The 15,242-nt window shown below is 26.6% G+C and overlaps 3 protein-coding genes across 4 annotated transcripts; 2 read left to right on the top strand and 1 right to left on the bottom strand.

The window, feature by feature from the left end:
- Positions 1-4,077: 4,077 nt before the first annotated feature.
- LOC123301494 (dystrophin-like) lies at positions 4,078-11,167 on the bottom strand. 2 transcript variants are annotated; one of them, XM_044884255.1, is made up of 13 exons: positions 10,985-11,167; positions 8,238-8,297; positions 8,021-8,160; positions 7,741-7,948; positions 7,161-7,404; positions 6,952-7,063; positions 6,720-6,886; positions 6,230-6,348; positions 5,903-6,010; positions 5,701-5,821; positions 5,329-5,638; positions 4,960-5,168; positions 4,078-4,206 (listed from the first exon to the last, which is right to left on the bottom strand). In XM_044884255.1, the coding sequence occupies exons 2-12, from the start codon at positions 8,288-8,290 to the stop codon at positions 4,996-4,998; spliced, it is 1,755 nt and encodes a 584-aa protein (XP_044740190.1). In that variant the 5' UTR covers positions 8,291-8,297; positions 10,985-11,167; the 3' UTR covers positions 4,078-4,206; positions 4,960-4,995. The 2 variants fall into 2 exon arrangements, with proteins under 2 accessions (XP_044740190.1, XP_044740189.1); XM_044884254.1 differs by having other exon boundaries at positions 4,084-4,206; positions 5,031-5,168.
- Positions 8,839-11,024, top strand: LOC123301078. Its single transcript, XM_044883806.1, has 3 exons — positions 8,839-8,867; positions 9,609-9,753; positions 10,524-11,024. The coding sequence occupies exons 1-3, from the start codon at positions 8,839-8,841 to the stop codon at positions 10,764-10,766; spliced, it is 417 nt and encodes a 138-aa protein (XP_044739741.1). The 3' UTR covers positions 10,767-11,024.
- A 1,355-nt stretch (positions 11,168-12,522) lies between the features above and the next one.
- On the top strand, positions 12,523-13,942 carry LOC123301511. Its single transcript, XM_044884278.1, has 2 exons — positions 12,523-12,704; positions 13,594-13,942. Exons 1-2 carry the CDS (start codon positions 12,558-12,560, stop codon positions 13,834-13,836), a joined length of 390 nt encoding a protein of 129 aa, XP_044740213.1. The 5' UTR covers positions 12,523-12,557; the 3' UTR covers positions 13,837-13,942.
- The last annotated feature ends 1,300 nt before the right edge of the window (positions 13,943-15,242 follow it).

Here is a 15,242-nt window from a genome sequence, read left to right as displayed (position 1 = left end):
ATTTTGTTATCTGTTAATGATCTGTTGTGATCTTTATATTAATTTTGTAGTAATATTAGTTTTGTTAATTATTATTATCGATAAATTATCAAATTGTAGATAAAAAGATTAAAAATAAAAATTTATTAATACATTATTAGGTATTAAAATAGCTTTATAAAAATAAAATTATTGAGATAATTTCACTATATTTGGTGCAATACAACAATAAACTCAATCAAACAAAACATTCGTTGTTCTCGATACACATTCTGTCAAGCTTAGAAAATTAGGCTAACGTTGGTGTCTTAAATTTTTCTTCTCGTGGTATATTTTTACCAGAGACTCAAAAATATTATTAATTATTTTGGATACCTCGAATTAGAAACTTTTTGGTTAAGTTTATGTCGACAGAAAAATGTGTATTATTAATATTATTAAACTTCTAATTGGAAAATCATTTTAGAAATTATAAAATATCCAACTGTATTTAGAATAAATAGATACAATTTAATTAGTAGAATTTAACAACGAACTAAAAAATAATATTTTAATATAAATTAATAAATTTTAATTTAAATAATTGTATATATATTGAACAAAAGGTCTTTAAAGAAAATATACTTTATTATTTAGAATAAAAGCAAAGATATGTATCTGTATTCTTTGATCAAAGCAAGGAAAATAACGGATTAAGAAATAATAATAGTTCATATGAAATATCACAAACTATAATAGAACCCAACTAAAATAATTCGACGTTATTCATATCTCGAATAGTTTGGCTATAAATTACATTTTTTTCTTAGGGGGATCTTTATAGGACACCTTTCTCTATCTTAAATACCTCATGGCCGTTTTAAAAACTTATATTTTGTCACAATATCCAAATAAAGAGATAGACAGACTCGAAATTCTTAAAATAAGAGATCTTGTCGTTAGTTTTGGTGCTAAGAATTAAAAAGTCGCGTACTTTTTGGTGCCGTGAATCTAATAAATTCGAGGAAATACATATCAGTTCTAACGAAACTTATATTTATAATACAAAAACATACTCCAAGATGCGATTATTACAATACAATCATCGTCAGTAGCTAAGTCACTGTATATGATACAATGCAGTGGGTTTCAAACTAAGAAAATAAAAAATTATAGCATGTTTAAAAAATTAATTCGCAAACATGATCTATTTTTTAAAGGTAAAGTCATTCTTTACCATTATCATTTTTACATCATTTTTTATGAAGAGGTTTAGTTGGGTTCGTCTTCATCGTAAGAGACTATAATAACTTAAGGCCTTTAAATTTTAACTAGTCTATTTCTATCTATGATTTGAAATAAGATAAATAACAATTTTTTAAACTTATATTCAAAAATTATATGCTAATTACTTATTAAATAAAATTTTAAAAAAATATTAATTAAAATTAGATTTCTATATGTATTTAATTTTAGATTTCTAAGTTGATCGGATACTATAGAACGATTATTTAAGTTTTTTGTTTGTATTCAATTTTGTTCTATAATATTCGACAATCACCACTTTCCATCTTCAACAATAAAATCTTTCATTAATTTTCAAACCTACCAATAAAGTTTCATTTTAATTGGATTTCATTTGTAGGTTACTAAGCCAGTCGCCTGGTAGTCAAAATCCACCCCATTTCGAAAAAAATTACGAATGTCTAAAAATACTTTTCTAAGGGGTAATTTTGTGGTAGGAGGAGCAAAATGATTCAAAAATTCGTGATCAGAGCAAGAAATTACCCCTTAGGTAACATTATTTTTAGCCATTCGCAAAAAAAAAATCAACAAAACCTATCAGGCGACTGGGCTATACGAAAGTTAATCCTAGATTAACCACAGGTGCGGGTAAAGCTGAACCCTAATATTGCATCAAAATTCTAGGAGCCTTAAAAATATTTCTTAACCAACTGTTTAGTAAATTAAAAAAAAATAAATAAAATAATTAATCGTCAATTATTAACGAAATATTTTAAGGATTTTTTAAAAATTTGTAATAAAAAATTATAACGAAAATTATTTAATATTTATTGTTAACCATTTTTTTTTTTTTACTATTTGAAAAATGTATATATTTTATTTTGTATTAATTGTGTACCCTAAACCAAGGCAATTAATAAAATTTAATAAAAATATTTTTAATAAATATTTATAGTTTAGTGTTTTATAATCTTCCTAATAATTTCCCCAATTTTATTAACGAGTTTAGAAAATGATCGGCCACTAATCCATACCATTAATGACATTTCAGGCAGCAGCGGAAATGGATCCAACTTTTAAATTACATTATGATCATATTTTCCGTTTTTCGATCTGACTAGCCGTTAACTATTAATTAACTTAAATAAAAATCGTTATATATTTTAAATTTTGTTTTATTTTTTTATTTTCTATCCTATTTTTTCATTCAGAACAAAATTATTAATAAATTAATTATTTAGTAAAGGAAAGTATTAAGTTTATTTACATTGTTTCAAAAAACCCGGGTGGTAGGGTGGGTATAGCATCTGACGTAGAAACCAAGGTACGATAGTTCGTATCCTGGTGTGGAAGTATTTTTACTTTTAAATAAAATGTAATTTTTCCTGAAATTAAAACTTTTTTATCAAAAAAGTTCGAAAAAATCTTCAATTTTTTCAACATTTGTACTAGGAGAACATAAGTACGAATTAGTAGTTCCTGATAGGGAGAAAAAGCAAGTAAGTGTTTTCACCCCGAAAGTCTAAAATTTTATTTTGGCAGAAAGTTATTGGTCTGCCCAGAAGTCATACTCACCAAACACGGGTGTGCAGACCACTAGCTTTCTGACTTACGAGGTGACAACAATTACCTTGCTATCAGGTACTACTAATTCCGTCCGTCCATGATGTTCTCCTAGTAGAAATGTGAAAAAAATTGAAGTTTTTGAACGAAAAAAAAACTAAAATTTTTCATCATTTGTACTAGGCAAACATGTTGTGGTGGAAATTTAAAAAAAAATGAAAATAAAAATCCGAACTTGCTTAAAAGATTTTTGAACTTTTTTTTTTATTATATGTCCTCTCCCAGTTTCGAACCAGGGGACTATTTATTCGAAGTCAGATACGCTAACCATTATACCATAAGGGCTCTGTTATTCGTATTATTAAATAATTATATTCATATTTTCGACTTTCTTAAATTATAGCAAAAAGTAAAACTTATTTTCGGAAAATTTTGAGTAGTTTTATTAGAAAAAAAATGGCAAACGAAGTTTGAAATACTTACCTATCGTGAAGTTCGAAATACTTACCTATTTTTAACTGAAATAATAATGTATAGCTACAGAGAGATGGGGAAAAATAAAAGAAAAACAGGTTTTGAGTTTTCAACTTTATTTAAATAAAATCAAAATACATAAAAACTATTTACGAATTACTTCCACATAATTCCATTAAATTAATTTCATCTTAAAAAAAAATTTTTGCATCAATTTTTGGATAATTTAACTATATAATTTATGGATAATTTTAACTATAAAAAGAGTGGAAAATTTAAACCTCAGGAAAAATTCATTTAATTTAAAAGTAAAATTATTATCCACACCAGGACACGAACCAGTGTAACTTGGTTTCATAGGCAAGTGCTATATCCGCCCTGCCACCCCGCTTTTTTATAACAATATAATTAACTTAATACTTACCTTTACTAAACCATTAATTAATTGAAAATATTGTTCTAAGGATAATTAATTAATTATAATATATTTTTCTATATAAAATGAGTTTATTAAAAATTATTATTATATATTCAAACCTTAATATGACACACAAAATATTGCAAACAAAACTTTAGTTTTAAGGACGGAATAATATTTTTTAATTATTGAAAAAAAAAATTATTAAAGTCTTTGGCAAAATAAATCATTTTCAACATAATTGAGAATTTATATAAAGTATATAAAAATTTTAATTACTACGTTTAAATTTGATTTAAAAGAAAATTATTATTTTTGAAAATAAATTGATTTAAATTTTTATATTAAGTTCGTTTGAACTATGTCATTATAAAAAATTGTGTATAAAATTTTATTTAAATAAATAAATTCAATTAATTCTTCGTTATTATGTTCTATTAATTTATGTTACAATTTACTTCTACTACGCTCAACTTCATCTATTAACATCGACAACATATCTTCCATCTCTGTCACAGCATTTTGTAATTTATTATTATCCGATCCATCTAAATTCAAAATAAATTAATTTAATAAATATTGATTTGTATAAATGTAGAAATAAGTTGTTAAATCAGAAATTTAAATATAATCATTATCAAGAAAATTTCAAAAACTTCACCGATTTTGATAATTTTTGTTTTAAATTATTTTATAATACCGACACTCCTTACGCAAGTGGGAAAAAATTCACGTTTTTATGAAAATAAAATCGCATAAATCTCAGAGTGCAGAGTGTAGGCTACATTATTATCTCTCATTTTAAATCTCGTATCATTCAATAAACTGATGAATAGCACTTTATTTCGCCACAGCACAGTTCATTATTTAGATCTGAAAAATACTTGATTCCCAAAAATGCAAATTGCCCAAAAATGCAGAACACAGACTAAATAATCCACTTACCGAAAAATTGAAAGAGCGATGCTACCACAAAATCTATGGAACTTCACAAAAGCATAACATGATTGCTTCCACGTTAATTACAGCTCAAAATGTAATCACATTTTGAAAGCTAATTAACTATATTGAGCAAGCTCTTCCTGACAACAATCTTGCAATTTGAATTATTTATCAATTCAAAATTCGGAAGTTTCTGAGATTTTCTTAGGGACAATGCTTATTGATACTAAAATATCTGTATTACAAGACGGACATCAGATTAACAAAGCATAAATAGAATAAAGTTTCTTTCTTAAAGTGAGAGACTTATCACTCAGATTTAAATTTATGTTTCTAATTTAGAAAATATTGTTATTTACATGTTTGTTGCCTTTATTTATGATCAGCAACAAAAGTTATAACAATTCGATAGTAGAAAGAATTTCACTACCATCAAATGTCATATTGTTTGCAAGAATTTCATGTAATTTTTCTAAAACTGCATCCAAATCGCTATCTTTTTCTTTTATTCTGGATATGGAATTTTGTGATGTAGATTGCATTTTTGTTGTTTCATTTGTCGGTCGACCTAACAAAAAGAAAAAACATAGTTAATAAAATTAAGTAATACAAGATGTTTCAAAAGAGCTTTTTTTTCTCCATTATTATTTTTTTGAAACACCAGAGATCGCTACAAATAAACCAGGGAGAAAATAGTTACAGTCAAACATACAAATTAAATTAATTACCTCCAATCCAAGTACTAAGATCTTGGATCGAGCACGTCGGACCACTATCTGATAAAAATGGATTTTGCGAATGATTAACAACAGACGATGATCTCTCGTCAATACTAGATCTATATGTTGCAGAAGGTTCAGTTTGTTCTTGTGTCATTACAATTGGACTAAATAAATTAAAACCAGTCGCATTTCCTATTCTTTTTATTCGTTTATTTGTGGATGGTATCATTGGTGTACTTTCAATATCGATATGATTACGATTTTGTACCATTGCTGGTATTTCATCAGATATTTCATTCTTTTTTTGTAAAACTTGCTAAAAATTTAAAAAAAAAATCTAATTTACTAATTTCAAAATATAAAACAACGTAAATTTACCTTTAAGAGTTTTAATTTTTGCACTTGTGTACCAACTTGACTGCGATGTTCTTCAAGACTACGCAAAATCTCTTTCTCGATACTTCCCGATCGTAATGAATTAATTTGTTGTTGTAATTGACTTGAAAAAATTTAAAACATTTAATAAAAATCTTATATTTTTAATAATTCTAATTAAATAAATGTTTATTAGTATACTTACTTGTTTTGCTGTTCTAACTGATGAATAATGGTTGATAAATGTTCTTCAATTGAATTTATGGGACTAGAAGCGGTATCAGAAATAACTGATTTATCTTTTTCATCAATACTGAAATTAAAAAAAAAAAAAGAAATAGAAATGTGAAACTCTGACAACAGATAACTAAGCTACAAAGGAAATGAAGAGAAATTGGACTAAAATAAGTTAGAAAAGTGTAGATATTGTATTGTCTTTTTTTTCTTCATTTTAACGGTACAATTCCAAACAACCGAGCGAATCGATTGGGTTACCGTAAGTTTAGAAAATTTAAATTAATTTATAACAAACCTTGGTAATAAATGAGATGATTCTTTAGTATCATTTAAATTATGTGATTTTGAATGTGAACACCTGACAAGCTTACGCAGTCTCTTCAAGAACGCATGCGTAACTTCGGAAGATGAATCCTATAAGATTTCAAAAAAAAAAAAGAAAAAAAAAAGAGAAATATAATAAATTAATGTTGTGTATTTAAAGGAAACCGATATGGTACTCTCGTATGAAAAACCTTTTGGGATTAGTGGAAGCTGTAATCTTCGTTGCCTCGAGTTTGATCCTTATCATTTTTTTAAAATGAAATTATAACAATTTCCATTTCCATACTTGATACTTCCACTCAAAAAGCCTTACTTTTCATTTAACATTAACATCGCCCAGCTGTCTTTATTCCCAGAACGGTAATTTTTAAAATAATTTAGGATTAACAGAAATTGTGTTCGAAAGATTTTTCATACGAGTGCGTCATTTCAAATTGCATTAATTTAAATATTCTAATTACCTCTTTACAATGTTCTTGCATAGGATGTTTTAATTTATGATTATGGCTAACACATGCAGTAAAATAACATGTCTGACATTGAGTATAGCGCACACAACGCATACATTTATATCGAAGACCAACAATAGGTATTTGTTTGCAAGATGAACATTTTATGTTGTGTGTCACTGTTAAACAAAATAGATTATAAAATTACAGATACTCATAAAATGTTAACAAACAAATAATTTACCATTTTCAGAAACTCTTAGACGATTAAATGTTGTTAGCCAAGATAAAATTGGGGGAGTATCTTGTAACCATCGCATGAACGAATCTTCATCAATACCAACTACTCCCGATGACTGTAATAAATTTAAATATTCATGATTAATTAGAGGAAGAATTAAATAATTAAATAGTCAAATGTTTTATAAAGATGTTAAGAAAGGAATGACTTACGTTAGTAAAACATTTTTCGATTGCTTCATCCACCAATGATTGCCCAAACATGCTTCCTTCTTGTAAAAATTCTGTAATAGTTGCTAAATAATTTAGCAAAGTTTGTAAACGTCGACGTGTAACACAATTATTATGATCGGCAATTAATGTATAAAAATAGCGATATACATCAGACAATGTTGAATTACATAATACAGCCATACATATTTTCGCTGCAATCACTGGTATTTTTCCTTCTTTGTTTCTAAAAATAAATAATTCTTATAAAATCGTTTTAGAAGAAACTTGGTAAAATTACAAGCCAAGGGTAAAACAAATATTATTTTGTAAGAATATGTTCAATAAACCAATAGAATACCGGCTACGCGAATACCTCTCTTTATCTATGAGCCTCGCTACGAAATAATAAAGTTAATTTTATTTTAGGCTTGTTAGGAGGAGCTTATTTTATTGTAAGACGAAAAATCGGTACAATAATTGCCTGCAAATATCGACGAGACAAAAATATGCTAGTAGTCTCAAACTTTTGACTAGATTTAGAAAATAATAACTCTTGGATTAACTATATAGCTATACATACTTGTCATATATGTTATACAAAAGCATGACCATTATGCTAGTCGCTTCGTCAACATTATCAATAGGTAACCCATGTTTTTGTGCAGCAAAAAATATATCGTACAAAACAGCTTCTAATTCACAGCATTCCAATAAAAGGGAAGCTTCTGTAGATCCCAAACGGTGTTTTGTAAATATACTTGCACAAAGTGTAAGTGGTAAGTTATTGGCTATAAATTCAAAATGAGAAATTTAGAAAAGTATTAAATAAACATAGAATAATTAACTTTTTTTTTACTTACTTTGCATCGAATGTTGTAGAATTCTTAATTTTGCGGCGACACGATACGCCGCATAACGTATAATATTACACTCATCCAGTCTTCTACGAATTTCGATATTCTTTGGATGATGCCAATCATTTACTAGACATGCCTCGTTTCTGAATTCATTTTTATAAAATTAATGCTAAGTGATCTTTCAACAGAAATGAAATGGGCAAAGGTGAAATTTACTTACCTATTGTATAGGGAAATGCTCAAGGAATCATTCCTTTGCCATGGATTTTGCATGATAAATCTAAAACAAAAAGGCATCATTATTCACATGAACGAACATACAGCTAAATTTTATCCACCGATTAGAACGACAGAAAAGCAATAAGTATCAATACGAACAAAAGTTTTAACCCATCCCCGGGAAAAATTTTGTGTTTTGCATTTTGCAGAAAATTCTGTATGGGGTACGTCATACACCATTTGAGTTTACAGAAAAATTATTTTGAATAAAAATTCGTTGCAAAACATGATGCAATGATAACTGATTTTTGAGACCTAATGTTTCCAGTTATAAGATGAACATAAAAATACAATCATATTGATTGAATCATAATACATGCACCTCAGAAAACCCAATCCTAAAAATAAATTGACAGAAGGGTTATAACCAAATGGCACTTCCTTATTAATAACTCAATTATCATACGAATTTGGATATCTGAAACTCGAGTGTGTGGACCTTGTACGCAAAACCTTAAAAAACGTGAAAAACCATTAAATTTCGATATAAAAAACAGTGTGGAAGTGTTGAGAAGTTAACATTCCCAAAATCCTATCTTAATATGGAGGTGCGTAAATATCTACACGAAAGGTACATCGTCCTTCAGCTCAATTTGGAAAGGATGTTGTTTACAAGTTAAAAAAGTGGGATTCCCTCTGAGATTCCTCTCGAAATTGTTCAAAGCTTCCCTCGCTTTTATAACATCAATCCGAGTAAGATGCAACCCTGCACCTCAATTAAACTAATTTTGAACTAAAAGTGTCGCTGGGGAATATACACCAGACATCCTTAAAACGCTATAAATCATGTTCTAAGGGTTATAAAAAGAATGTTTTGTCATAAATCACCATCCACCAATCATTTAAGCAACCTCGTTGACCTTCGATAAGCCTATATTTTCAAAGAAAATATATGGCTAAATATCAATGTTTTTCATAACGAATCATTATGCTTATCTACATATGTTCTTATAAGGGGACCTTAAAATGAAAATTCACGGAAATGATCGATCATATGTACAAAACCAAATTCTATTCCCTCCAATTTTTCCATAAAGATAATTGTATACCTTTGTATTAAAAGATAAACAGTTACTTCTGCTTTGTTTCCAATTGTAATAATCATTACGGAATTATTAAAAATTTTAAACAGCACTCTAAAATGTTTAATCTTATCCATACTATTAAGTTTAATTATAAAAATTACATAAATAATTATTATCAAGATTTTTTAGAAATATTTCAAAATTGTTAATTGAAGACTGTTTACTTCAAATTTTATTGTTTAATTGAATACACAATTTAATAAAAAAATTTTCGATATGTTATCACACCTTAATAAAATTATTTATATTGTAATAATTTTAATTTACACGAAAACTATTGTTGCGAACGAAAATGTTATAAAAGGTAGACAAACTTTTGTTGATTGTATTGCTCAAAATGGCGATAAACTAATTTACAATCAACATCATGAGGTAAATTTATTATTATTTTTTTATTAATCAAATTAATTCTAAAACATCATTGAAAATCAGTTTGAAATCAACATTTGAAAAAGCTAAATCGACATCTCTATTATATTATATGAAAATCATTTTAAAATGAAATAAATATAAAAATTTGCCGTTTTTAGTTTCAACATGATAATCGGACAGGCTTCGGTATTACATTTTCTTAATTGTACTTGTAAGAGCCTACAAAGGCTAAAAGTCACCTCAAATATACAAATTCATTGTATTTTACATTTAATGAGAAGACGGTATAATAATCCTTAAAAATCATCATTATCATTACTTTGTTCTTTTTTGTATACTATATTTCTGGCAAATGTCGAAACATCAGAAAAACATATGCTTTTATTTAAACTATTTTACCATGTAGGATAAAAATTATGTCGAAAACATCAACGTATTAGATAATTTCTTAATATTTCTTTCTGGGTTTATTAAGATTTCTATTTCAGCAGCAATTTGACTGTAATTAGTATTGAACACAATTCGGAATTATTCAAAGCGTTGCATTGAATGAATTAAATTATTTTAATGAATTAAAAATAATACAATTGTATTTAGAGAAAATTTGCGGAAATCCGAACTTTGAAAAGTATTTTTCGGTTATTAAGTTACTTAAATAATAATTAATATGGACATAGTTCATTAACTCTTAACTCTAAAACTATTTTCAGTCCGCATTTCTCATTAGAGATCTTTATATTTGTTAAAGCAACATAAATTAAATTTTATAGGCAAATGGAACATTTTTGGGAGTTCAAAAAGAAACCATTCTATATCCAGAAAAAGGAGATGAAAGAGAATATATTATAACTTGTATAAAGGTTTATGACAATCGAGCTTTAACTGGACCTAATGAAGGAAAAACAGAAATTATCAGTGGCGGGGTTGGACAAAATTCAGTTATAATTCGTGTACAATCTGCAAGGAGCAAAGGATATGATCTTGATGTTGAAATATGGGGTAGAAAAATATAAACAATTAATCCAACACCAAATATCAAAGGAAGAGATGCAAAGTCTTCAGTCTTACCTCTAAACAACACGGGATTTTGCGCTTATACATTACGCTCTTTATTTTGGAGTCGGAAAAACAGGCTTTTAGCACCTCGTCCTTTGTTCATGCAAACTAATATTAGTATATAAAATAAATGTATAAAATGTTAAATTTGAACTAAATAGTAAAAAATAAACACCTGTAAAATGTATCTGGTTAGTCTTATACAATTTGAATTTATTCCTCACACACTAAAAACTTTTTAAACTAATTTGTTTTTAAACTTATGCATCATTTACTTAATAAATACTTTCGAGGTATTTATCATGAGTACTTTATTTTATAATTAGACGAAGGCCAAATATATCATTTTGGCAGAAAATGTCATTCCAAATTTTTAAAAACTAAAAAAAAAAAAAATAAACAAAATTTTAGAATATATTTTTAACACAAACACAATTTACGTAATATATACCTCTTCTTTTATCCAATCACATACCTGTATCATGCTATTACAGTCTAATTAATATGAAATTAGGCATAAACAAATGTACGTTACTCGTATACAAGTTTCTAAACAAATGGTTTTTAGATTGTTAAACAGAATTTAATATCGAATTTGTTTATTTCATCTTCGAAAAAGTTGAAATTAAATAATACGAATATTTACAAAAGTTTATTTATATTTCTTTTAACTTAAATGTTTCTATATTTCAAACTGACATCTACGCGTGTTTAGTTCACAAATATTCTCTTGATTTGAATTCCAAAAAAGTTTGAACTGTTTCACAGTTCAGAGCGTATAAGTTGGTAGACTCCTTCAAGTTGAAGTTAGGCAAACAGTTATACTTATTTAAATCAACAATTGCATACATTTGATTTAAAAATGGGTATATATATATTATTTTATATTCATTGTTAGATGCCTGTTCAAATGTATAAATTAATTTTCTTAATTTGAAAAAAATATTTATATTTAACAACATCTAATTCAAAAAGTATTAAATAAAGATAATAAAAAAGAGGTATAAGACTACAGAATCTTCCATGAAAAGCACTCGACTTCCAGGATATTTGACACAAAGATGATACAAATTTCGATTTAATTTGCCTAGAAATAAATATAAATAAATTACCTGCCTAGAAATAAATTTCTTTATTTGAAAAAGCTTTGCTGCATACACACGTAAATGTGACTTGGCATAGTTAAAATTATATCTAATATTTATTTACCATAGCCATAAGCCAAGCAAGCCATCATTATAAGTAATTAAATATTTGAATAAGTTAGAATAATGAACACCAAGTTTTGATATGCACAGTCACTTGTACCTATAAACTAAGTATTCGAGTCAAATTCAAAACTCACTAGACTTTCCTTGCAAGTTACATATTAATATTAGGCAACCGGTTATACTTTTTTGAATAAATAATTGCATATCGTTGGCTTAAAATGTACAATTATGATGATTCCTTAGAACTTGAAATTGTTTTATTTATTTTTTAATCCTAGTGTAAGTTTTACACCCTTGAACTCCCAAAGTAGTAAATAAATACGATAATAAAGTAAGAGGTATTAGTTTTAAAAACAATCGATAAAGAAAATATTTTTTAAATCCTTTATCAAATTATCAGTTTTAAAAATATTTTTACGTAAATTGATTATCAATAAATTTGTTTACCTGTATATATAATAAGTGGAAAATATTATAATTTATTTTAATTAACGTTGCACAATTTATTTAATTTTTAACTTTAGAAGAAAAATCATCATGAAATTAATATTTTTATGTACATTAACGCTATTTTTCGTTTTTAAAGTGAATGGTAGTGCGATAATACCGATAATTCCTCAACAAACATTAATAGAATGTGAACCACAAGCAACGGATAAGTCGCTGTTTACACGCCATGTACAGGTATTCATATTATTAAAATTATTTCAATTTCAAACAATAAAATCCCTATTAATTAAATTAATTTATAATTTATAATCGAAGAACAATTGTGCCGTTTTATAGCTTCCGAGATATGGGCTCTAAATTCATAGCTTTTGAGTCAAATCTTTAAAAAATTAATTGATTGTGGTTTTCATTTAAATCAGAAACAATCTATTAACGACGTAATTTTTTCTAGGGAGGATCGAGAATAAAAAGTTTTCCTTTTATTCTATATTTTTCACAAAATACTCCCTTAAAAAAATTTTAAAAACGAAACTTACGACGTAATATTTACGTTTAATAATATTTAGAAAAATATAAAATATTTATTTTGTAAAATTCAATCTAATTTGAATTTAATGAAAAAAATAGAGTCAAACAATTGATCTGATCAAAGGTATCAGAGATAAAACAAAAGTTAAATTAGAAACCCCAGAAATTGGGAAACCTTATATTAGGGAACTGAATAACAACGAATTCACTTTTTCACTCGAAAAAGTTAACTTATTTAAAAAAAAGGCACGTTTGATTTCTGTTATCCTGTACGCTTCCTAAAAACGATAAAATTACATTTCCACACCCTTGTACTTACAAAGTAAAGAAATATTGTAAGTAATTTGGAAAAAATTAAGTTGGAAAATCACTTGAAAATCATATTTTAGAGGGGCTGTAAAATTTAGATCACATTTACATCATTTTAAATATTTGTCAAGTTACAATTAAAAATTCACAAGGTACAATTAAAAACTCCTCCCAAGAAGGCGGGCCCTTAATTTGGAAAAATTTCAGGTTTTAATTATGATTTGACAAATATGATTTACAATGATGTAAATGTGAACTGCCCTTAATTGTAATTATTATCATTTAGGATACTGGATCTTTTCTAACTGTTAAAAAGCGGACAGTTATCTATCCAGAAGATGGATCAAATAAAACAATTATACATTGTATTAAAGCTATCGATAATATTGCTGCGACGGATGTAAATTATGGTACGATAAAAATTGTTGAAGGTGGTATTGGTCAAAGTAATGTAGTTTTCAAAATTGAATCACAACGTGGATACGGTTATAACTATGATATTGAAATTTATGGTCAAATTAAGAAGTAAGATGTATTTAATTAAAAGGTGTATTGACATAATTTATTTGGTGTGGAATTAAAAGAATCACCAAAATTTTTTTATTTTATTTGTATGCATCATACATTTATTTAATAACATGTAATAATTTTTAATAAATATTCTTCATTTGTTGTTTTTTTTTTTTTTTTTTAATTTTCCGCACTAAAAAAATGAAAAAGTTAAAATATCACTTTTATGTTTAGCTGTTACCAGACACTTTTCTTAGTAACAACTTCAATCTTCAAAAAAATAAGAGATGAAAAGACTTTTTAGTGGGTCAAGTTAAAAAAATTTTTGAAATTAATATCTTCAGTCAATTAAAGCCTATTTAAAATACCAACCACTTTAAAAAATGTATAATTTGATTTTTAAATGCATTTAAAAAATATATTTGTCAGGACAAATATTTTAAAAATTTCTATCAAACAGGTAGTTAAAAAAATCTGAAATAATCATAAACAATGACAAATATTTTTAGATTGAATTAAAATTATCAAAATCAAAAGATAAATTGTTAGACACTATTTGTTTACAAATAAAATCTGAATAATTTATAATATACTTTTATAAATTAGTGAGTTGGTTTCCTCACAGGGTGGAAACCTCATTTCCTTAAAATATACAATCTGTGTAAGTTGAATGATATATTTTGAAAACCGACCAATAGTAACAAAGTAATAATAAAAAATATCTATTACCTGAACTTAAACCATTTGGTCTATTAGACCAAAACTAAGACTAAAAAGACTTTTCGATTTTCTTACTTGTCAAGCATTCTTATGCTCAGCGCCGCACCAAGGGTGGAGTAAGTGGAGCGGGCACTCCAGGCTCAGGTTGTAAGAAGCACCAAAATGCCAAATGCGAACAAAAATTTCGAATTTTAAGTGTTGATTATTGAAATAGAAGTTAATTTTTGGATAAGAAGGAGAAGATCTTGCTACCTGGATTTGAGGGTAGAGCTGCTTATGGTAAACATAGTATATGACGTAAATACAATCCGATCCCTCTGTCTAATTAGTAGTTTAAAATGCTTATATGTATTATTCATCGTTCTCTGCTAATTTTAATTTTACTTTTTGTCATCTCTTTTAGCTTTTGCGATAATATATGCGAAAAAAAATCAACAATAAGTATTCCGTCCATTTCACACTATATTTGATCCTAGATTTCAAGATTTGTACCTTCAATATGTTAAGAATAATTTAAAGAAATTCTCCCTGTACACTATCAATATTAGATATTAATAATAATAATGATTAATTAATATTCATCAAAGTAGCAATAATTGTAATTGTTTAGTGAAGTATTTAGAAAACGTTTTTATCAATAAAATAATTTTTATAAAACACGATAACTATCATCATATTATAATAATATTTATGCACTTGTGTTTT

Source organism: Chrysoperla carnea, chromosome 5 (assembly GCF_905475395.1).
Source record: "Chrysoperla carnea chromosome 5, inChrCarn1.1, whole genome shotgun sequence".
NCBI lineage: Eukaryota > Metazoa > Arthropoda > Insecta > Neuroptera > Chrysopidae > Chrysoperla > Chrysoperla carnea.
Note: the sequence above shows the minus strand (reverse complement) of the source record. Positions and strands in the feature narration are given on the sequence as shown.

Bases quoted from the DNA above. Each gene is read 5' to 3' on its own strand.
- LOC123301494 (XM_044884254.1), bottom strand. From the start codon at position 8,290: ATGCAAAATCCATGGCAAAGGAATGATTCCTTGAGCATTTCCCTATAC. The intron at 7,949-8,020 runs GTAAGTAAAAAA...TTGAATTTATAG, and splicing joins TCTACAACATTCGATGCAAA to CCAATAACTTACCACTTACA. The intron at 6,887-6,951 runs GTAAATTATTTG...TTTGTTTAACAG, and splicing joins TCTAAGAGTTTCTGAAAATG to TGACACACAACATAAAATGT.
- LOC123301078 (XM_044883806.1), top strand. From the start codon at position 8,839: ATGGAGGTGCGTAAATATCTACACGAAAG. The intron at 8,868-9,608 runs GTACATCGTCCT...TATGTTATCACA, and splicing joins CGTAAATATCTACACGAAAG to CCTTAATAAAATTATTTATA. The intron at 9,754-10,523 runs GTAAATTTATTA...TAAATTTTATAG, and splicing joins TTTACAATCAACATCATGAG to GCAAATGGAACATTTTTGGG.
- LOC123301511 (XM_044884278.1), top strand. From the start codon at position 12,558: ATGAAATTAATATTTTTATGTACATTAACGCTATTTTTCGTTTTTAAA. The intron at 12,705-13,593 runs GTATTCATATTA...ATTATCATTTAG, and splicing joins TGTTTACACGCCATGTACAG to GATACTGGATCTTTTCTAAC.